Here is a 23,013-nt window from a genome sequence, read left to right as displayed (position 1 = left end):
TTGGGAACAGACCAGCTGTGCCCAAAGGGTCTGCTCTTGAGCCAGATCATCAATAGTTATTGCCATTTCCACAAAGTGGTTGGGTCGAAGGCCCATTCTTCTCCCTGATAGGCACCTGCCTGGATCCAGGGGTGAAACCCGTTCCGGAAGCTAGCTAGGAGTTCCAGCCGCTCTACTAGGCTAGAGTCCAGAAGTCCAAAGAATACTCTGCCACTGAGCAATTGCCTTGCTGGATCTTCATCAGGCATTCTGTTATGGCTTAGCAAGGAGAGGGGATGATCAAAAACCGCCTTAAACAGTTTTTTTCAATATCTCATAGGTCAAGGGAGTGCGGGACTTCCAACCTGCAGTGGCTCATTGCCGTGAAGGACTTGTGAGGAGCGAGATTAGGTAAGTGATCTTTGTTTCGTCTGCTTGGTAGGTCCGCAAGGAGATAGCGAACACAAGCTCATGCTCTCATCCCTCTCCAGGGTTGCCAAGCGGATGTTTCTGGTTGGGGGGCTAGTTGTCACAGGTGCTGGTGCGGCGGTTGGCTTGGGGGCTGCGGGGATCATGAGGCTTCTGTCAACTGTACGATTCAGCTGATCTGGACCACTTGCACCAGCCCCTGGAGGGTGTCCTCAATCTGGAACAGGGACTGCTCATGGGAGCTTAGCAGGGTGCCTTGAGTGGAGACGGCATGGTGTAGCTGGTCGAGCATCATTGTGTAGATATAAGAGGCAGAACCTTCTGTCATGGTGAACACAGGAAATGAGGCTGACGGACTCATTTATTCACTTAACAGACGCTTTTATCCAAAGCGACTTACAACGGATATTACGTAGTGTTACTAGCCCACACACCTTATTCACCAAGGTGACTACACTGCTAGATGCACTACTTACAAGGGGTTACTCATCCATGCATCAGTGAAACACACTCACTCCATGACACTCACACACTAAATGCAGGTGCATTTATTTCTATAACACAGAAGTCTGATTCACAATCACAGAGTGGAGGGTGGTAGAGGTCTCAGAGTGTGGGTCATGTGTACGCGTGTTCAGGTTGAGGTTCCGCAGCCAAGTGCGTCCGACCAGGTACTTTTATATTCCCTATCCGGGATTTGTCACAGAGTGGTTGTCAGGCACACGGTCATCAGGCACATGGTTGTCGGGTGCGTGGTTGGGGACAGTCACAGTTTGTTTCATTTTATGAATAAGTATGTGTTGCTCTATTGATTTGCTTTGTGTTGATTTAAGAATCATTGAAACATTATATTATTGATGATATGTTGTTAAAGTGGGGGGGGTGTGGTGGTGCAGTGGTGCAGTGGGTTGGACGGGGTCCTGCTCTCCAGTGGGTCTGGGGTTCAAGTCCCGCTTGGGGTGCCTTGCGACGGACTGGCGTCCTGTCCTGGGTGTGTCCTCTCTGGCCTTAAGCCCTGTGTTGCCGGGTAGGCTCCGGTTTCCCATGCCCTTGTATGAGACAAGCGGTTCAGAAGGTGTGTGTGTGTGTGTGTGTGTGTGTGTGTGTGTGTGTGTTGTCAAAGCTTTAAATATATTGTATAGTACTCCAGGGTGACTGAAAAACAAATGAAGCCTGCATTAAAGTGAATAATTTATAACTACTAATTACACACACAGAGAGGGTGCGGTGGCGCAGTGGGTTGGACCAGGTCCTGCTCTCCGGTGGGTCTGGGGTTTGAGTCCCGCTTGGGGTGCCTTGCGGCGGACTGGCGTCCTGTCCTGGGTATGTCCCCTCCTCCGGCCTTACACCCTGAGTTGTTGGGTAAGCTCCGGTTCCCCGCAACCCCCTATGGGACAAGCGGTTCAGAATCACACACACTGTCAGAAACCGCTTGTCCTCAGCGGGGTTGTGATGAGTTGGCAAGGCTGAAGGGGAAGGGGACACACTCCAGGCGACATGCCAGTCTGCCACAAGGCACCCCGAGCAGGACACAAACTCCAGACCCGCCAGAGAGAGGGGCCCAGTCAGGCCTGCTGTGCCACCACACCCCTGTTACTTATTTCAGAAAATGTTATTTTATTGTTACAGAAATTTGAAAGATATGACATTTTTCCAAGTAATCCAATGTCTAATGGAAGGGATTGTACAAAACTGCCTAAGTCTAAGCTCCAGTAGAGGTCTGTTAACCCTTAAACAATATGAGTTCCTCAGTTGACGGTACTGATTTTATTAAACTGGAGTGACAGTCTTGTTTTTGCTAAATGTCCATAATAAATTTTCAGAAAGTACTGCAACAAATGTATTTCATTGAAATGTAATTAACTCAACACAGAATTATAGATAGCAATGGCATAGTAATATTTTTATTCAAATTTTAACTTTTATTTGGTTGTACAGTGTTTCAAAGGGAATTTGAACTAAATGTTCTTTTGCAAAGTAGAACAACTGCATGAAGAAATAAACTTATTTTATGGTATAATTTTTAGAAGAACACACATTTCAGAACCACTTGTCCCATACGGGGTCACGGGGGAACCGGAGCCTACCCGGCAACACAGGGCGCAAGGCCGGAGGGGGAGGGGACACACCCAGGACAGGACGCAAGGCACCCCAAGCGGGACTCGAACCGCAGAGCAGGACTGTGGTCCAACCCACTGCGCCACCGCGCCACCACGCCCCCTGCTCTTTTTAGAAGAACACTAGGCTATTAATAATATTGAAGGCAATGAACGTGTAACAAATTTTCTTGACTTAAACCCTGAAAACTAAAAAATAAGTAATATAACCTTACCTAGACTTGTTAGGTACTCTTGAATGAAGTATTTTCTTCACCTTACTTTTTAGTTCTTTTGTTTGCAGTGCATAAATAACAGGGTTCAAATTTGCTGGGACGACATGAAACAAAATAGCCATCAATTTTCGATAGCCTGAGTACATTTGGATGCGGTGAAAAATAAAGCTGAGAAAGACCGACCACAGCATGATCATGTAGAGCACTAAGTGGCTAGAACAAGTCTGAATTGCTTTGTTGTTCAGCTCTTTGCTTTTCTTGACAAAACAAATGGTGAAAATCTTTAAATATGTTCCGATTGTAATAACTAATGATAAACCAGAAATCAATGCTGTGTAAGCAAGACCATAAATGTTGTTGATGGACACATCCTGGCATGAAAGCTTGAACAGAGATGCGTTGTCACAATAAGCATTCACAATGACCGACCGGCATCTAGTCAGTCGAATGGTGAGTCCCAGCAGAATTGACACCATAAAGAAGGAAAAGGCCCAAGCAGATGCTGACAACTTCACCACCATGCTGGTGGTCATGATTGAGGAATATCTCAGAGGGTTACATATGGCCACATATCTGTCGAAAGCCATGATCATTAGTATTACATGTGCAGCTGCAGCAAATGTGTGAGAACAGAAAGCCTGAGTGACACACTCAACATAGCCAATGTATTTTTCAGTTGAGAAAAGGTCCATCATCATTCTAGGTAGAATGTTAGTGTTTCCCATAATATCATTGAAAGACAGATTACAAAATAAGAGGTACATGGGCTGATGAAGACTCCGTTCCACTGCAATTAGAATAATAAGTCCTGTATTGGTGATCATGGTGATAATGTAAGTAACAAGCAGAATGAAAAACACTGGGTAAACAAATTGAGGAGCAAGGTCAACACCCTCCAGTTGTAGCATGTTGAAAGTGACTGTTCTGTTGTCCATGTCTATCCTTTAACAGAAAAGAAAAAAGAAAATGAAGTGATATTACTTTTCTTTGAAATTGTACCCTTATCTTTATATCTTTCATTACAGTCATTGTGCATATGAATCACAGCAGGTCCTCTATAAATTACTGTACCGTTTTATTTTTTCTTTTTTCTACTGAATGATTGTATCAGCAAACTGAGACTGCCTTGGAGTGGAAATGCACTCTCCCTTACCAGTGAGCGAAATATGTTGACCTCGACTTTAAACATGAAGCCCGTCCACTGCAATTCTACCAGATCTGTTCAGCTCCTCCTCTTTTATCTAGTTTCTGTTTTCCCTCAGTGACTTGAGTGATGTAAGTGTTTGTGTCATTGTATGAATAAGTATGCGTTGCTCAGTTGATTTGCTTTATGTTGTTTTAAGACTCATTGAATCATATTATTGACGATATCCTATTCAAGCTTAAAATATATTGTGTAATTCCCCAGGGTGACTGACAAGCAAATGAAGCCTGCATTAAAGTGAATTATTTCTAACTATTGATTTCAGATAATTCTATTTTATTGTTACAGAAATTTGAAGGATATGATATTTTTCTAAGTAATCCCACATCTAGGAATTGTACAATACTGCCTAAGTCTGAGCTCCAGCAGAGGTCAGTTAGCCTTTCATCAATATGAGCTCCTCAGTTGTGACTCAGCTGATTTTATTGATTTTATCAAACTGGAGTCACAGTCTTCTTTTGCTATCTTCGTTCTCACTTACAGAATTATCCTTTAAGTCAATGGTATGTGCAGATAATATGTAGTGCTTTCAAACTTCTGCCCTCCTCCATAATCTGTCCTTTCTGGAGATCATCTACACAGGTGTGGACCTGTCTAACATGCTTTTTAAATTTCTGACAGAAACAAAATCTGTCCCAGTGAAAAGGCTGTTCTGCACAGATTTATAGTATGTCCTCCTTTTTGTGGCAGTGATAAGGAGGACCCTGCTGACCATGGCTTTGGATCACTATGCGGTTGCTGTATTCTGCTGCTATACATAGTTATCATGGCTCAGAGGCTGTGGTAGCAAATCATCGCTGTTTGGGATGGCGTCTGTATCACCAGCCTTTCTGGATATTATCTGACTTTGGGACTGTATAAAATCTGAACTTGAGATCTGATCCTGTGAACTGCATCCATTCTGAATTTCCTTTTCAACTCCAAGTTCTGTTTATTTCAGTTGCAAAATGTGATGCAGTAAAAAATACACACACACACACACACACACACTTTCAGAACCGCTCGTCCCATACAGGGTCACAGGGGAACCGGAGCCTACCCGGCAACACAGGGCGTAAGGCCAGAGGGGGAGGGGACATACCCAGGACGGGACACCAGTCCATCGCAAGGCACCCCAAGTGGGACTCGAACCCCAGACCCACTAGAGAGCAGGACCTGGTCCAACCCACTGCGCCACTGCGCCACCGCGCCCCCCCAGTAAAAAATAAATAAATAAATAAATAAATAAACAGGTAGATTTTTAAAGAAATTTCCACTGCACTGACAAATCAGTTAGTTTATTTGTTTATAAAAAAAGCTCTGGTTATCTTCATCATTTACAACACAGAAAAATAAGGTTACATAAGAGTGTTCCACACATGTGAGCACAACCATTCAGCAGCCTAACACAACCAAAGTCCCTGTCAGTCATGCTAACTATTACTACTAACTGAATGTCTAACCTGTTTCTATAACCACAGAACTGACACTTCTACATTTTGATATCATACTGCTCTGTACAGTCAATGTGTAGCACAACATATATAGCAGAACATTGTTCACTGGCCAGTTCTTCAGAGAAGGCTGCCAATGTGTAAATCTCACAGCATGCATTTCGGAAAGGAGATTGTAGTTTTGCACTAAACTCATGATTATTGTACGTACTCAAACCATGTAAAGGGTCCAACTGCTATGACTAATACATCAAACATTATTTTTTTGTTTCTTAAAAAAGTTTTTATTTCATGATGGATGGATTGTAGTTGCATGTGTTTAACAGCAACTTGCCTTGTATGTGTACCCCTAAATGTCAGAAATATATCATGTATGTACATAGAGCGCACTGTATGTCCTATACAGAGCTGTTATTTTTATTTAGAATTATTCAAAAGTAATCAGTGAAGGAGACTATACCAGAATTTAAATGGATGACTGTAGGTGTAAGTCGGGTAGAGTTACAATGAGCCGCACACCACCTACATGTACTGATTTGACAAACATACAACTCAGTGCAGTAAAGAGGGCATTTCAGAGCGGAAGAAGAGCTTTAAATATACATACCTGATAATGAAAGCACAGATTGTCTAATATCACCATTGTTGTCAGCACACATTACTCAAGTAGCTGTCCATAGCATTGGGATGAGATTGGAAACTTCAGGATCAAGACAAATGGTATTATATGAATTCATGCAGCTGTTTTGATATCAAGACAGAAGTTGGTCTCAGCGAAATTTTTTAGGCCCTTTCAAGTGCCTTAAAAGATTTTTTGAAGGAGAGAGAATTAAATGTTATTGCTTTAACTGCACAATAAAATAAAAAGCAAGCTCAGACACTTGGTATCAGATTTTTTCCTTTTGTGAATTAGTACCATTATGCAGTAAACATAAGCATACAGTACTAATAAGACACATTTTCAATTAACTTTTTATAAAGAAATCTTCAGACTTAATAAACACAATGAAGATATTTGCAATGATTCCAGTAATTTCATGTTACAAAATGTATTTGCTCTAAAAATGAAAAGATTTTTTTGGGTTGTTTTTAAGTTTTATCTATCTGTATTAGATACTTTTGAATGAAATAATTTCTTTACCTTGCTTTTTAGTTCCTTTGTTTGCAGTGCATAAATAATGGGGTTTAGATTCGCTGGGACAACATGAAACAAAATGGACATCAACTTTCGATAGCCTGAGTAGATCTGAATGCGGTGAAAGATAATGCTGAAAAAGCCAGACCACAGCATGATCATGTAGAGTACTAAGTGAGTGGAACAAGTTTGAAGTGCTTTGCTGTTCAGTTCTTTGCTTTTCTTGGTGAAACAAATGGTGAATATCTTTAAATATGTTCCGATTGTAATTACTAACGATGAACCGGAAATAAACACTGTGTAAGCAAGACCATAAGTGTTGTTAATGGACACATCCTGGCATGAAAGCTTGAACAGAGATGCATTGTCACAGTACACATTCATGACAAATGACCGGCATCTAGTCAATCGAAGGGTGAGGCTCAATAGGATTGTTACCATAATTAATGTTGAACACCAAGCAGATGCTGACAGTTTCACCACCATGCTGGTGGTCATGATTGAGGAATATCTCAGAGGGTTACATATGGCCACATATCTGTCAAAAGCCATGATCATTAGTATTACATGTGCAGCTGCAGCAAATATGTGAGAACAGAAAGCCTGAGTGACACACTCAACATAGCCAATGTATTTTTCAGTTGAGAAAAGGTCCATCATTATTCTAGGTAGAATGTTAGTGTTTCCCATAATATCATTGAAAGACAGATTACAAAATAAGAGGTACATGGGCTGATGAAGACTCCGTTCCACTGCAATTAGAATAATAAGTCCTGTATTGGTGATCATGGTGAGAATGTAAGTAACAAGCAGAATGAAAAACACTGGGTAAACAAACTGAGGAGCAAGGTCAACACCCTCCAGTTGTAGGATGTTGAGAGCGAATGTTGTGTTGTCCATGTCTATCCTTTAATGGAAAAGAAAAAGACATGGATGAGTGTGTTGTTATTAAATTCTCACATCTATATAATACATAATTTACTGAAATTTCAATCGAAGTCTAACTCTTAAAAATGTAATTGCTCCTCAAAAAAGCTAGGAAACAAAACATGCATTGGAAATGAAAAATGTTCACAGAATTTTTATGGCAGTAAAATTTTTATAGATTTCTTTGCAAATACTGTACACAGATTATTCAAACTATGGAAAAAATAAAAATTAATTTCTAGATTTATCTGACAGTTCTCTCCAAAACAACTTAAAATGTTAATCTACCTACAATTATTGACCCATTTGTACAGCTGGGTAATTTTGACTGCGGTAATTTAGGGTAAGTACCTTTCTCAAGGATACTGCATTTGAAAGTGAGATTCAAATCTGCGACTGTGGGGTCCAAAGGGTCCAATGCTCGAACCACTATGCTTCTGGCTATCATTTGCATGAAAAAATTAAGTGAAATCGCTTTTCTTTGAAATTGTACCCCTATCTTTAATCCTTTCATTACAATCATTGTGCGGATGAATCACAGCAGATCCTTTAGAAACTACTTTTCTTTTTTGTACTGAATGATAGTATCAGCAAACTGAAACTGCCTTGGAGTGGAAACACACTCTCTCTTACCAGTGAATGAAATATCCTGAGCTTGACCTTAAACACGAATCCCGTCCACTGCAATTCTACCAGATCTGTTCAGCTCCTCCTCTTTTATCTGGTTTCCATTTTCCCTTAGTGACTTGAGTGATGTAAGTGTTTGTGTCATGGCAAACACAGGAAACAAGGCTGACGGACTCAAATACTGGTGCGTTTATTTCTATAACACAAGAGTCTGATTCACAATTACAGTCATAGAGGTCTTGGAGTGTGGGCAAGGAGTGCGTTTTTTCAGGTTGCGGTTCCACGGCCAAGTGCGTATGACCAGTCACTTAGTCACAGTGTGGTCATCAAGCGCGTGGTCCGGCACAGTGACAGTACCCCCCCTCTATGGGTGGCTCCTGCTACCCAAAGCTAGGAGGGAGGACGCCCCTGGGATGGGGCGCAGGCCGGTCTGGATGATCCCTGTGGAAATCCGTGACAAGAACAGGGTCCAAAATTTTACGTGCAGTAACCCAACATTGTTCCTCCGACCCATAGCCCTCCTAATCCATCAAGTACTGTAGGCCTCCTTGCCACCGATGGGAGTCCAGAAGCACCCGGATGGTATAGGTAGGGCCCCCATGTACCTGAACCAATGGGGTTGGAGCAACGTCACTTGGGGCCTGGAGAAGAGAAGTTCCACAGGGCTGGAGCAGGGACATGTGGAAGGTGGGATGGACACGTAAGCGCAGGGGTAACTGGAGCTTGTAAGAGACAGGTGTGACCTGGCAGAGGAACTTAAAGGGTCTGATGAAGCAAGGGCTGTTTCTTGGATGGGAGACAAAATTTCAGGTCCCAAGTGGACAACCACACGTTCTGCCCTGGCTGGAAGGAAAGGGTGCGTTGATACCGGTCGCCCTGTTGTTTTTCTCGGTGGGTGCTCCGCTGAAGGTGTCTCCTGGGGGCATGCCACGTCTCCGCACTAGCCTGGTACCAGATGTTGACTACGGGTGCATTCCTTCGTGTGGAGCACCAAGGAAACAGAGCTGGTTGGGAACCTAAGACACATTAGAACGGCAACATACCTGTGGAGAAATGGGTCAGGGCATTGTAGGTGTACTTAACCTAAGGCAGGTACCTGGCCCACTGATGCTGCCTATGGGCACAATCACTACGGAGGAACCAACTGATGTCCTGCTGCAACTGTTGTCTGCCTGTTGGATTGGGAGTGGTAACTGGAGGTGAGGCTTACCGAGACCCCCATCTTCTTTCAGAAAGCCTTCCGAACCCGCTAGGTGAACAGTCCAACACAATGTCCTCAGTTTGGCTGAAAAAGTGAAATACCAGCTGGAACAGTACCTCTGCTGTCACCAGGGCTGTGGGTAGTCAGAGCAGGGGGATCAGGCCACAGGCCTTGGAAAACTAGTCAACTAAGTTTTGTATTGTAGTCTTTAATTCTATTGAGGGAAAGCCCACCAAGAAGTCCACTGCCACATGTGATCAGGGTCGTGAGGGCACCGATAGTGGTTCCAGAAACCCAGTGGGTTTCTGGGTTGGGGTCCTGGCCTGGGAGCAGGTTGCGCAGGCCTCCACGTACTCCCAGATGCCTTCTTGCATGGAGGGCCACCAGAACCTCCCCTGGAGGAGGGAAAGCATTCAGCTGATGCCAGGGTGTCCTGCTGTGGGTGAGTCATGGGTCCACTACAGGAGTGCTGGTAACAGTCTCCCTGGCACGTACTCCTTACCGTCGGGTGTATTGGGCGAGCCAAGCTCGGCTGTCTGTGTGACCTGGAGATCACGGAAAAAGTGTCAGCGCACCGTAGCTACAACACAGTTCTTGGGCAGGATCGGTTTGGGGTTGTCGGTTGTAGGATTGCTGGCATATAAGTGCAAAAGGGCATCTGCCTTTGTGCTCTTAGTTCCCTTCCGTGATGGCAGCCAAACCGAGCAGACTGCACAGAGATGGCCAGACACTCTGCAGTAGAGGCATAACTGGTCTTGGAAATGGCACTCTTTCGTTGGGGTTCAGCCAGCCTTGACAGTTTACATCAATTCCGGAGCCTCCTCTGAGGGTTGGGAACAGACCAGCTGTGCCCAAAGGGTCTGCTCTTGAGCCAGATCATCAATAGTTATTGCCATTTCCACAAAGTGGTCGGGTCGAAGGCCCATTCTTCTCCCTGATAGGCACCTGCCTGGATCCAGGGGTGAAACCCGTTCCGGAAGCTAGCTAGGAGTTCCAGCCGCTCTACTAGGCTAGAGTCCAGAAGTCCAAAGAATACTCTGCCACTGAGCAATTGCCTTGCTGGATCTTCATCAGGCATTCTGTTATGGCTTAGCAGGGAGAGGGGATGATCAAAAACCGCCTTAAACAGTTTTTTTCAATATCTCATAGGTCAAGGGAGTGCGGGACTTCCAACCTGCAGTGGCCCATTGCCGTGAAGGACTTGTGAGGAGCGAGATTAGGTAAGTGATCTTTGTTTCGTCTGCTTGGAAGGTCCGCAGGGAGATAGCGAACACAAGCTCATGCTCTCATCCCTCTCCAGGGTTGCCAAGCGGAGGTCTCTGGTTGGGGGGCTAGTTGTCACAGGGGCCGGTGCGGCGGTTGGCTTGGGGGCTGCGGGGATCATGAGGCTTCTGTCAACTGTACGATTCAGCTGATCTGGACCACTTGCACAAGCCCCTGGAGGGTCTCCTCAATCTGGAACGGGGACTGCTCATGGGAACTTAGCAGGGTGCCTTGAGTGGAGACGGCATGGTGTAGCTGGTCGAGCATCATTGTGTAGGTATAAGAGGCAGAACCTTCTGTCATGGTGAACACAGGAAATGAGGCTGACGGACTCATTTATTCACTTAACAGACGCTTTTATCCAAAGCGACTTACAACGGATATTACGTAGTGTTACTAGCCCACACACCTTATTCACCAAGGTGACTACACTGCTAGATGCACTACTTACAAGGGGTTACTCATCCATGCATCAGTGAAACACACTCACTCCATGACACTCACACACTAAATGCAGGTGCATTTATTTCTATAACACAGAAGTCTGATTCACAATCACAGAGTGGAGGGTGGTAGAGGTCTCAGAGTGTGGGTCATGTGTACGCGTGTTCAGGTTGAGGTTCCGCAGCCAAGTGCGTCCGACCAGGTACTTTTATATTCCCTATCCGGGATTTGTCACAGAGTGGTTGTCAGGCACACGGTCATCAGGCACATGGTTGTCGGGTGCGTGGTTGGGGACAGTCACAGTTTGTTTCATTTTATGAATAAATATGTGTTGCTCTATTGATTTGCATTGTGTTGATTTAAGAATCATTGAAACATTATATTATTGATGATATGTTGTTAAAGTGGGGGGGGGGGTTGGACGGGGTCCTGCTCTCCAGTGGGTCTGGGGTTCAAGTCCCGCTTGGGGTGCCTTGCGACGGACTGGCATCCCGTCCTGGGTGTGTCCTCTCTGGCCTTAAGCCCTGTGTTGCCGGGTAGGCTCCGGTTTCCCATGCCCTTGTATGAGACAAGCGGTTCAGAAGGTGTGTGTGTGTGTGTGTGTTGTCAAAGCTTTAAATATATTGTATAGTACTCCAGGGTGACTGAAAAACAAATGAAGCCTGCATTAAAGTGAATAATTTATAACTACTAATTACACACACAGAGAGGGCGCGGTGGCGCAGTGGGTTGGACCAGGTCCTGCTTTCCGGTGGGTCTGGGGTTCGAGTCCCGCTTGGTGTGCCTTGCGGCGGACTGGCGTCCCGTCCTGGGTGTGTCCCCTCCTCCTCCGGCCTTACACCCTGAGTTGCTGGGTAAGCTCCGGTTCCCCGCAACCCCGTATGGGACAAGCAGTTCAGAATTACACACACTGTCAGAAACCGCTTGTCCTCAGCGGGGTTGTGATGAGTTAGCAAGGCTGAAGGGGAAGGGGACACACTCCGGGCGACAATAAAATGTTATTTTATTGTTACAGAAATATGAAAGATATGACATTTTTCCAAGTAATCCAATGTCTAATGGAAGGGATTGTACAAAACTGCCTAAGTCTAAGCTCCAGTAGAGGTCTGTTAACCCTTAAACAATATGAGTTCCTCAGTTGACGGTACTGATTTTATTAAACTGGAGTGACAGTCTTGTTTTTGCTAAATGTCCATAATAAATTTTCAGAAAGTATTGCAACAAATGTATTTCATTGAAATGTAATTAACTCAACACAGAATTATAGATAGCAATGGCATAGTAATATTTTTATTCAAATTTTAACTTTTATTTGGTTGTACAGTGTTTCAAAGGGAATTTGAACTAAATGTTCTTTTGCAAAGTACAACAACTGCATGAAGAAATAAACTTATTTTATGGTATAATTTTTAGAAGAACACTAGGCTATTAATAATATTGAAGGCAATGAACATGTAACAAATTTTCTTGACTTAAACCCTGAAAACTACACACACACACACATTATCAGAACCGCTTGTCCCATACGGGGTCACGGGGAACCGGAGCCCACCCGGGAACACAGGGGCGTAAGGCCGGAGGGGGAGGGGACACACCCAGGACGGGACGCCAGTCCGTCGCAAGGCACCCCAAGCGGGACTTGAACCCCAGACCCACCGGACAGCAGGACTGTGGTCCAACCCACTGCGCCACCGCACCCCCCTCCCCGAAAACTAAAAAATAAGTAATATAACCTTACCTAGACTTGTTAGGTACTCTTGAATGAAGTATTTTCTTCACCTTACTTTTTAGTTCTTTTGTTTGCAGTGCATAAATAACAGGGTTCAAATTTGCTGGGACGACATGAAACAAAATAGCCATCAATTTTCGATAGCCTGAGTACATTTGGATGCGGTGAAAAATAAAGCTGAGAAAGACCGACCACAGCATGATCATGTAGAGCACTAAGTGGCTGCAACAAGTCTGAATTGCTTTGTTGTTCAGCTCTTTGCTTTTCTTGACAAAACAAATGGTGAAAATCTTTAAATATGTTCCGATTGTAATAACTAATGATAAACCGGCAATCAATGCTGTGTAAGCAAGACCATAAATGTTGTTGATGGACACATCCTGGCATGAAAGCTTGAACAGAGATGCGTTGTCACAATAAGCATTCACAATGACCGACCTGCATCTAGTCAGTCGAATGGTGAGTCCCAGCAGGATTGACACCATAAAGAAGGAAAAGGCCCAAGCAGATGCTGACAACTTCACCACCATGCTGGTGGTCATGATGGAGGAATATCTCAGAGGGTTACATATGGCCACATATCTGTCGAAAGCCATGATCATTAGTATTGCATGTGCAGCTGAAGCAAATATGTGAGAACAGAAAGCCTGAGTGACACACTCAACATAGCCAATGTATTTTTCAGTTGAGAGAAGGTCCATCATTATTCTAGGTAGAATGTTAGTGTTTCCCATAATATCATTGAAAGACAGATTACAAAATAAGAGGTACATGGGCTGATGAAGACTCCGTTCCACTGCAATTAGAATAATAAGTCCTGTATTGGTGATCATGATGAGAATGTAAGTAACAAGCAGAATGAAAAACACTGGGTAAACAAATTGAGGAGCAAGGTCAACACCCTCCAGTTGTAGCATGTTGAAAGTGACTGTTCTGTTGTCCATGTCTATCCTTTAACGGAAAAGAAAAAAGAAAATTAAGTGATATTACTTTTCTTTGAAATTGTACCCTTATCTTTATATCTTTCATTACAGTCATTGTGCATATGAATCACAGCAGGTCCTCTATAAATTACTGTACCGTTTTATTTTTTCTTTTTTCTACTGAATGATTGTATCAGCAAACTGAGACTGCCTTGGAGTGGAAATGCACTCTCCCTTACCAGTGAGCGAAATATGTTAAACCTTGACTTTAAACATGAAGCCCGTCCACTGCAATTCTACCAGATCTGTTCAGCTCCTCCTCTTTTATCTAGTTTCCGTTTTCCCTCAGTGACTTGAGTGATGTAAGTGTTTGTGTCATTGTATGAATAAGTATGCATTGCTCAGTTGATTTGCTTTATGTTGTTTTAAGACTCATTGAATCATATTAACGGGGGGCGCAGTGGCGCAGTGGGTTGGACCAGGTCCTGCTCTCCAGTGGGTTTGGGGTTCGAGTCCTGCTTGGGGTGCCTTGCGACGGACTGGCGTCCCATCCTGGGTGTGTCCCCTCCCCCTCCGGCCTTACGCCCTGTGTTGCCGGGTAGGCTCCGGTTCCCCGCGACCCTGTATGGGACAAGCGGTTCCGAAAATGTGTGTGTGTGTGTGAATCGTATTATTGATGATATCCTATTCAAGCTTAAAATATATTGTGTAATTCCCCAGGGTGACTGACAAGCAAATGAAGCCTGCATTAAAGTGAATTATTTCTAACTATTGATTTCAGATAATTCTATTTTACTGTTACAGAAATTTGAAGGATATGATATTTTTCGAAGTAATCCCACATCTAGTGGCAGGGATTGTGCAATACTGCCTAAGTCTGAGCTCCAGCAGAGGTCAGTTAACCTTTCAACAATATGAGCTCGGTTACGGTTGCTGTATTCTGCTGCCCTACATAGTTATCATGGCTCAGAGGATGTGGTAGCAAATGACCACTATTTGGGACAGCCTCTGTATCACCAGACTTTCTGGATATTATCTGACCTTGGGATTTTTATAAAATTTGAACTATTGCCATGTCCACGCCTGCACCACAATCAACAGCACCTGACACCAGCCAAGCACCTGACTGAGCACTCGCCTTTAAAAGATCCTTCTCAGCTCTCGTACACTCACGGAATCTCACTGAGACAACTGTCCTCCTGCGCTATGTCCTGCTCTTCGTCCTTCTCTACTTCATCCCTTGCTTCCTGAATCCGTTTTCTGGCTTCCGACCCTTTGCATCGTCCCCTGTCCATGTCCACGGATTCTCGCTCTCACTCTGACTGCCGATCGACCGACTCTTCGCTTGTCCCGGGCAACAAGAACTCGCCTGACCGTTAAGTTCTTGACGAACGATCCTGCACTTGGGTCCAGCCGTCCCGGTGTCCTTGGTTCCGCGTGACAGCAATTGATCTGATCCTATGAACTGCATACATTCTGGACTTCCTTTTACACTTCAAAGTTATGTTAATTTCAGTTGCAAAATGTGATGCTGTAAGAAAAAAATAATAATAATGCAGCGGTAGAACTTTTTTATTTTCACTGCACTGGTGAATCAGTTAATTTACATACATACATCTTCAGAACCGCTTGTCCCATACGGGGTCACGGGGAACCGGAGCCTACCCGGTAACACAGGGCGTAAGGCTAGAAGGGGGAGGGGACACACCCAGGACGGGACGCCAGTCCGTCACAAGGCACCCCAAGCGGGACTCAAACCCCAAACCCACCGAAGAGCAGGACCGTGGGCCAACCCACCACCACGCCACCACGCCACCACACGCCCTTCAGTTAATTTATTTCTTTATAATAAAAGCTCTGGTTATCTTCATCATTTACAGCACAGAAAAACAAAGTTACATACGAGTGTTCCACAGATGTGAGCACAACCATTCAGCAGCCTAACACAACCAAAGCCCCTGTCAGTCATGCTGACTATTACTACTAACTGAATGTCTAACCTGTTTCTATAACCACAGAACTGACACTTCTACATTTTGATATCATACTGCTCTGTACAGTCAATGTGTAGCACAACATATATAGCAGAACATTGTTCACTGGCCAGTTCTTCAGAGAAGGCTGCCAATGTGTAAATCTCACAGCATGCATTTCAGGAAGGATTAGAGGGAAGGAGATTGTAGTTTTGCACTAAACTCATTATTATTGTACGTACTCAAACCATGTAAAGGGTCCAACTGCTATGACTAATGCATCAATCGTTATTTTTTTTTGTTTCTTAAAAAGTTTTTATTTCATGATGGATGGATTGTAGTTGCATGTGTTTAACAGCAACTTGCCTTGTATGTGTACCCCTAAATGTCAGAAATATATCATGTATGTACAGAGAGCGCACTGTATGTCCTATACAGAGCTGTTATTTTTATTTAGAATTATTCAAAAGTAATCAGTGAAGGAGACTATACCAGAATTTAAATGGATGACTGTAGGTGTAAGTCAGGTAGAGTTACAATGAGCCGCACACCACCTACATGTACTGATTTGACAAACATGCAACTCAGTGCAGAAAAGAGGGCATTTCAGAGCGGAAGAAGAGCTTTAAATATACATACCTGATAATGAAAGCACAATTTGCCTAATACCACCATTGTTGTCAGCACACATTACTCAAGTAGCTGCCCATATCATTGCGGATCAGATTGGAAACATCATCATTCTTTTGTGAATTAGTACCACTTTGCAGTAAACATAAGCATACAGTAGTATTAAGACACATTTTCAATTGTTTTTAATCAAGAAATCTTCAGACTTAATAAACACAATGAAGATATTTGCAATGATTCCAGTAATTTCATGTTACAAAATGTATTTGCTCTAAAAAATGAAACGATTTTTGTGGGTTGCTTTTAAGTTTTATCTGTATGTATTAGAAACTTTTGAATGAAATAATTTCTTTACCTTGCTTTTTAGTTCCTTTGTTTGCAGTGCATAAATAATGGGGTTTAGATTCGCTGGGACAACATGAAACAAAATGGACATCAACTTTCGATAGCCTGAGTAGATCTGGAAGCGGTGAAAGATAATGGTGAGAAAGCCAGACCACAGCATGATCATGTAGAGTACTAAGTGAGTGGAACAAGTTTGAAGTGCTTTGCTGTTCAGTTCTTTGCTTTTCTTGGTGAAACAAACAGTGACTATTTTAAAATAGGTGATGCCTATACTAAGCAATGAAGAACTAATGAACAGTGCTGTGTAGAAAAGACCAAAGATATTGTTGACTGACACATCTTGGCATGAAAGCTTGAACAAAGATGCATTGTCACAGTACATATTCATGAGAAATGACCGGCATCTAGTCAATCGAATGGTGAGCCCAAGCATGATTGACACCATGAGCAATGCTGAGCCCCAAGCACCTGCTGACAACTTCACCACCATGCTGGTGGTCATGATGGAGGAATATCTCAGAGGGTTACATATGGCCACATATCTGTCAAAAGCCATGATCATTAGTATTACATGTGCAGCTGCAGCAAATATGTGAGAACAGAAAGCCTGAGTGACACACTCAACATAGCCAATGTATTTTTCAGTTGAGAAAAGGTCCATCATTATTCTAGGTAGAATGTTAGTGTTTCCCATAATATCATTGAAAGACAGATTACAAAATAAGAGGTACATGGGCTGATGAAGACTCCGTTCCACTGCAATTAGAATAATAAGTCCTGTATTGGTGATCATGATGAGAATGTAAGTAACAAGCAGAATGAAAAACACTGGGTAAACAAATTGAGGAGCAAGGTCAACACCCTCCAGTTGTAGCATGTTGAGAGTGACTGTTCTGTTGTCCATGTCTATCCTTTAACGGAAAAGAAAATAGAATAAAGAAAAATTGATATCACTTTTCTTTGAAATTGTACCCCTATCTTTATATCTTTCATTACAGTCATTGTGCATATGAATCTCAGCAGGTCCTCTATAAATTACTGTACCGTTTTATTTTTTCTTTTTTCTACTGAATGATAGTATCAGCAAACTGAGACTGCCTTGGAGTGGAAATGCACTCTTCCTTACCAGTGAGCGAAATATGTTGACCTTGACTTTAAACATGAAGCCCGTCCACTGCAATTCTACCAGATCTGTTCAGCTCCTCCTCTTTTATCTAGTTTCCGTTTTCCCTCAGTGACTTGAGTGATGTAAGTGTTTGTGTCATTGTATGAATAAGTATGCATTGCTCAGTTGATTTGCTTTATGTTGTTTTAAGACTCATTGAATCATATTAACGGGGGGCGCAGTGGCGCAGTGGGTTGGACCAGGTCCTGCTCTCCAGTGGGTTTGGGGTTCGAGTCCTGCTTGGGGTGCCTTGCGACGGACTGGCGTCCCATCCTGGGTGTGTCCCCTCCCCCTCCGGCCTTACGCCCTGTGTTGCCGGGTAGGCTCCGGTTCCCCGCGACCCTGTATGGGACAAGCGGTTCCGAAAGTGTGTGTGTGTGTGTGTGTGTGTGTGTGTGAATCATATTATTGACGATATCCTATTCAAGCTTAAAATATATTGTGTAATTCCCCAGGGTGACTGACAAGCAAATGAAGCCTGCATTAAAGTGAATTATTTCTAACTATTGATTTCAGATAATTCTATTTTATTGTTACAGAAATTTGAAGGATATGATATTTTTCGAAGTAATCCCACATCTAGTGGCAGGAATTGTACAATACTGCCTAAGTCTGAGCTCCAGCAGAGGTCAGTTAGCCTTTCATCAATATGAGCTCCTCAGTTGTGACTCAGCTGATTTTATTGATTTTATCAAACTGGAGTCACAGTCTTCTTTTGCTATCTTCGTTCTCACTTACAGAATTATCCTTTAAGTCAATGGTATGTGCAGATAATATGTAGTGCTTTCAAACTTCTGCCCTCCTCCATAATCTGTCCTTTCTGGAGATCATCTACACAGGTGTGGACCTGTCTAACATGCTTTTTAAATTTCTGACAGAAACAAAATCTGTCCCAGTGAAAAGGCTGTTCTGCACAGATTTATAGTATGTCCTCCTTTTTGTGGCAGTGATAAGGAGGACCCTGCTGACCATGGCTTTGGATCACTATGCGGTTGCTGTATTCTGCTGCTATACATAGTTATCATGGCTCAGAGGCTGTGGTAGCAAATCATCGCTGTTTGGGACGGCGTCTGTATCACCAGCCTTTCTGGATATTATCTGACTTTGGGACTGTATAAAATCTGAACTTGAGATCTGATCCTGTGAACTGCATCCATTCTGAATTTCCTTTTCAACTCCAAGTTCTGTTTATTTCAGTTGCAAAATGTGATGCAGTAAAAAATAAATAAATAAATAAATAAATAAACTGGTAGATTTTTAAAGAAATTTCCACTGCACTGACAAATCAGTTAATTGATTTATTTATAATAAAAGCTCTGGTTATCTTCATCATTTACAACACAGAAAAACAAAGTTACATAAGAGTGTTCCACAGATGTGAGCACAACCATTCAGCAGCCTAACACAACCAAAGCCCCTGTCAGTCATGCTGACTATTACTACTAACTGAATGTCTAACCTGTTTCTATAACCACAGAACTGACACTTCTACATTTTGATATCATACTGCTCTGTACAGTCAATGTGTAGCACAACATATATAGCAGAACATTGTTCACTGGCCAGTTCTTCAGAGAAGGCTGCCAATGTGTAAATCTCACAGCATGCATTTCAGGAAGGATTAGAGGGAAGGAGATTGTAGTTTTGCACTAAACTCATTATTATTGTACGTACTCAAACCATGTAAAGGGTCCAACTGCTATGACTAATGCATCAATCGTTATTTTTTTTTGTTTCTTAAAAAGTTTTTATTTCATGATGGATGGATTGTAGTTGCATGTGTTTAACAGCAACTTGCCTTGTATGTGTACCCCTAAATGTCAGAAATATATCATGTATGTACAGAGAGCGCACTGTATGTCCTATACAGAGCTGTTATTTTTATTTAGAATTATTCAAAAGTAATCAGTGAAGGAGACTATACCAGAATTTAAATGGATGACTGTAGGTGTAAGTCAGGTAGAGTTACAATGAGCCGCACACCACCTACATGTACTGATTTGACAAACATGCAACTCAGTGCAGAAAAGAGGGCATTTCAGAGCGGAAGAAGAGCTTTAAATATACATACCTGATAATGAAAGCACAATTTGCCTAATACCACCATTGTTGTCAGCACACATTACTCAAGTAGCTGCCCATATCATTGCGGATCAGATTGGAAACATCATCATTCTTTTGTGAATTAGTACCACTTTGCAGTAAACATAAGCATACAGTAGTATTAAGACACATTTTCAATTGTTTTTAATCAAGAAATCTTCAGACTTAATAAACACAATGAAGATATTTGCAATGATTCCAGTAATTTCATGTTACAAAATGTATTTGCTCTAAAAAATGAAACGATTTTTGTGGGTTGCTTTTAAGTTTTATCTGTATGTATTAGAAACTTTTGAATGAAATAATTTCTTTACCTTGCTTTTTAGTTCCTTTGTTTGCAGTGCATAAATAATGGGGTTTAGATTCGCTGGGACAACATGAAACAAAATGGACATCAACTTTCGATAGCCTGAGTAGATCTGAATGCGGTGAAAGAGAACGCTGAGAAGGCCAGACCACAACATGATCATGTAGAGTACTAAGTGAGTGGAACAAGTTTGAAGTGCTTTGCTGTTCAGTTCTTTGCTTTTCCTGGTGAAACAAACGGTGACTATTTTAAAATAGGTGATGCCTATACTAAGCAATGAAGAACTAATGAACAGTGCTGTGTAGAAAAGACCAAAGATGTTGTTGACTGACACATCTTGGCATGAAAGCTTGAACAAAGATGCATTGTCACAGTACATATTCATGAGAAATGACCGGCATCTAGTCAATCGAATGGTGAGCCCAAGCAAGACTGACACCGTGAGCAATGCTGAGCCCCAAGCACCTGCTGACAACTTCGCCACCATGCTGGTGGTCATGATGGAGGAATATCTCAGAGGGTTACATATGGCCACATACCTGTCAAATGCCATGATCATCAATATTGTGTGAGCCGCTGCAGAGAATGTGTGATTACAGAATGCCTGAATGACACACTCAACATAACTAATATATCGCTCAGACGAGAGAAGGTCGATCATTAATCGAGGCAGAAGGTTTGTGTTTTCCATAATATCATTGAACGACAGGTTACAGAACAACAGGTACATGGGCTGCTGTAGACTCTTTTCCGTGGCGATGAGGACCATGAGTCCTGTGTTAGTGAACATGAGGATTAGATAGGTGAAAAGCAGAATGAAAAACACTGGGTAAACAAACTGAGGTGCAAGGTCAACACCCTCCAGCTGTAGCATGTAGCCAATGTCTGATCCATTGTCCATGTGTATCTTCTAATGGAAAAAGACACATGCAAGAAAATATAAACTCAATGAATAATTTAATTAAGATGTAAATTCATGTTTTCACCAGAAGTCTTAATCTAAATAAAATGCATCTACTATTGCATTTTAGTATTTTTTGGCTAGAAAAAGAAACTTTAGACTTAACTGAAAATCATGGTCTGGAATTACTTTTAATTAAGTAATTAAAAGTAACCTCACTTGCTTTTGAATTTGTCTCACTATTGAATTTATTTGCAGTTACTATTGTCCTACTAAGAAAGCACTCCCTTACCAGTGAGAGAAGCACATTGATGTTAACAAACACAAGTGTTGTCCACAAGAGTTCCGGCAAATCATTTCACCTTCTGTCCCTTTTAAAGGGCTTTCATTTTCCCCAGTGACTTGAATGATGTAAGTGTTGGGACTTTGTTCTTTGAAATCCTTGTGATCTTGATGTTTCTCATTATGTGGTCTGCAAGACAGAAATAGTGTATAAAATCGTGTATAGTTCCAACAAAGGGAACTGGTAAGTTCATTTACTTGAAAGACTATCTGTTGTAAATTTTTTTCATTTTTTGAAATTTGTGAACATAGTTTTCCATTGACCAAAGGGTGATGAAACTGTACACAAATTCTGCACCAATGCTGGATGCACAAAAATTGTGGGATACTTCTGTTCAATCTGTCAAAGTCAGATAAAATTCACTTCTGATTTTTTTACATGCAGTTTGTCAAGATGAACCGAGTTTATGACCAATGTTCACCTATTATAATGCTCTGATAAATGTCTGTGTACTAATTATGTGAATTTGCTAGAATTTTTTTGTAATTTAAGGAGGAATGTAACTTTTCAATACAGTAAGCACATAGCTTTATAATAAAGCTGGCTAATTTTCCCCACTGTACTTCTCGTCCTCTTTGTTAAAGCACAACACCACTTTCTAGCTTTCTTGCTTATTTAAGGTATAATGTTCACACCTTCATCCTAACCCTAAACATATACTGGCTCCATATCCACCTACAGAACAGCATTTATGTTTCTGTCCTGTCTGCACCAATCCTCTGTGCCCCTGTGCAGGTCCAGCATTCTAGTCCTGTCTCCATCATACCCCTGTGTACCTTTGTGGACTCATATGCCTGTTGTACTTTTTGTTCATGTAAGAACACTGTGTGCATCTCTTTGTCTCATGTTTATTGTATTGCTCATGCACCTCACTTTTTGTTCTGCACTGCGCACTTTTATTTACACCCTGCATTTGAATTCTTACTATTTTCATTCGTGTCTGGAGGTTACAGTAAAATATGTCCGTGTTCGTGTCACATCCGAACCTTACAGTAACCTTTTGTATATGAACGTGCTTTTCACCTCACAATTTGAGTGAAATTTCAGGAAATGATGTGTGAGAAATATGTAGGGATTAGGTGAAATGTGTGCAATACACACATAGTGTGTGAGTGTCACAGAGAGAGTGTGTTTCACTGATGTATGGACGAGTGACCCATTGTAAGTAGTGTATCTAGCAGTGTAAGTCACCACAGTGAATAAGGTGGTGTGGGCTGATAACACAACACGGAGTTCATTGGAAGTTGCTTTGGAGAAAAGCGTCTGCTAAGTGAATAAATGTAAATGTAAAATGAAAATGTAAACACATGTATCTGGTATATCCTGAGGTCAGTAATTGCAGCATCATTATAAAAAACACATCCTTTCAGGTCTTCCAGTCTCAGTCAATATTTAAGGGAATTATCATCCCCGTCCACTGTTCTTCTGCTCTCTCTCATATTCTCCTTTTAATTATGTTATTAATAATTTGTTAATTTAGCAGTGGGAGCCATTGTGTTTGTGTGATCCAAACCCACAGGTTACAAGTTAGCATTCCTTGCCACAAATTAAAGACTTTACTTCCTGCGTTGTACAGTGAAGGATGTAACATTTACATATTTTTTAAATCAGTAACTATGC

The 23,013-nt window shown here is 42.2% G+C and overlaps 5 protein-coding genes across 5 annotated transcripts; all 5 read right to left on the bottom strand.

Annotated features, from left to right (window-relative positions):
• Positions 1–2,736: 2,736 nt before the first annotated feature.
• Positions 2,737–3,675, bottom strand: LOC108921188 (olfactory receptor 52D1-like). The gene has a single exon (XM_029251097.1). The coding sequence runs from the start codon at positions 3,673–3,675 to the stop codon at positions 2,737–2,739; it is 939 nt and encodes a 312-aa protein (XP_029106930.1).
• A 2,798-nt stretch (positions 3,676–6,473) lies between these two features.
• On the bottom strand, positions 6,474–7,412 carry LOC108921189 (olfactory receptor 1020-like). The gene is made up of 2 exons (XM_029251096.1): positions 7,065–7,412; positions 6,474–6,935 (listed from the first exon to the last, which is right to left on the bottom strand). The coding sequence occupies exons 1-2, from the start codon at positions 7,410–7,412 to the stop codon at positions 6,474–6,476; spliced, it is 810 nt and encodes a 269-aa protein (XP_029106929.1).
• Positions 7,413–8,430: 1,018 nt separating this feature from the next.
• LOC114910400 (olfactory receptor 52Z1-like) lies at positions 8,431–13,647 on the bottom strand. The gene is made up of 7 exons (XM_029250889.1): positions 12,713–13,647; positions 10,217–10,355; positions 9,770–9,812; positions 9,501–9,662; positions 9,384–9,400; positions 9,163–9,238; positions 8,431–8,507 (listed from the first exon to the last, which is right to left on the bottom strand). Exons 1-7 carry the CDS (start codon positions 13,645–13,647, stop codon positions 8,431–8,433), a joined length of 1,449 nt encoding a protein of 482 aa, XP_029106722.1.
• Positions 13,648–16,539: 2,892 nt separating this feature from the next.
• Positions 16,540–17,478, bottom strand: LOC108921187 (olfactory receptor 146-like). Its single transcript, XM_029250888.1, has one exon. It carries the CDS (start codon positions 17,476–17,478, stop codon positions 16,540–16,542), a length of 939 nt encoding a protein of 312 aa, XP_029106721.1.
• Positions 17,479–20,111: 2,633 nt separating this feature from the next.
• Positions 20,112–21,050, bottom strand: LOC108921186 (olfactory receptor-like protein COR2). Its single transcript, XM_018730538.2, has one exon. It carries the CDS (start codon positions 21,048–21,050, stop codon positions 20,112–20,114), a length of 939 nt encoding a protein of 312 aa, XP_018586054.2.
• Positions 21,051–23,013: the final 1,963 nt, after the last annotated feature.

The sequence above is a fragment of the Scleropages formosus genome, chromosome 4 (assembly GCF_900964775.1).
Source record: "Scleropages formosus chromosome 4, fSclFor1.1, whole genome shotgun sequence".
Lineage (NCBI taxonomy): Eukaryota > Metazoa > Chordata > Actinopteri > Osteoglossiformes > Osteoglossidae > Scleropages > Scleropages formosus.
The sequence above is the reverse complement of the archived record's forward strand: the minus strand, read 5'-3'. Positions and strand labels throughout refer to the sequence as shown.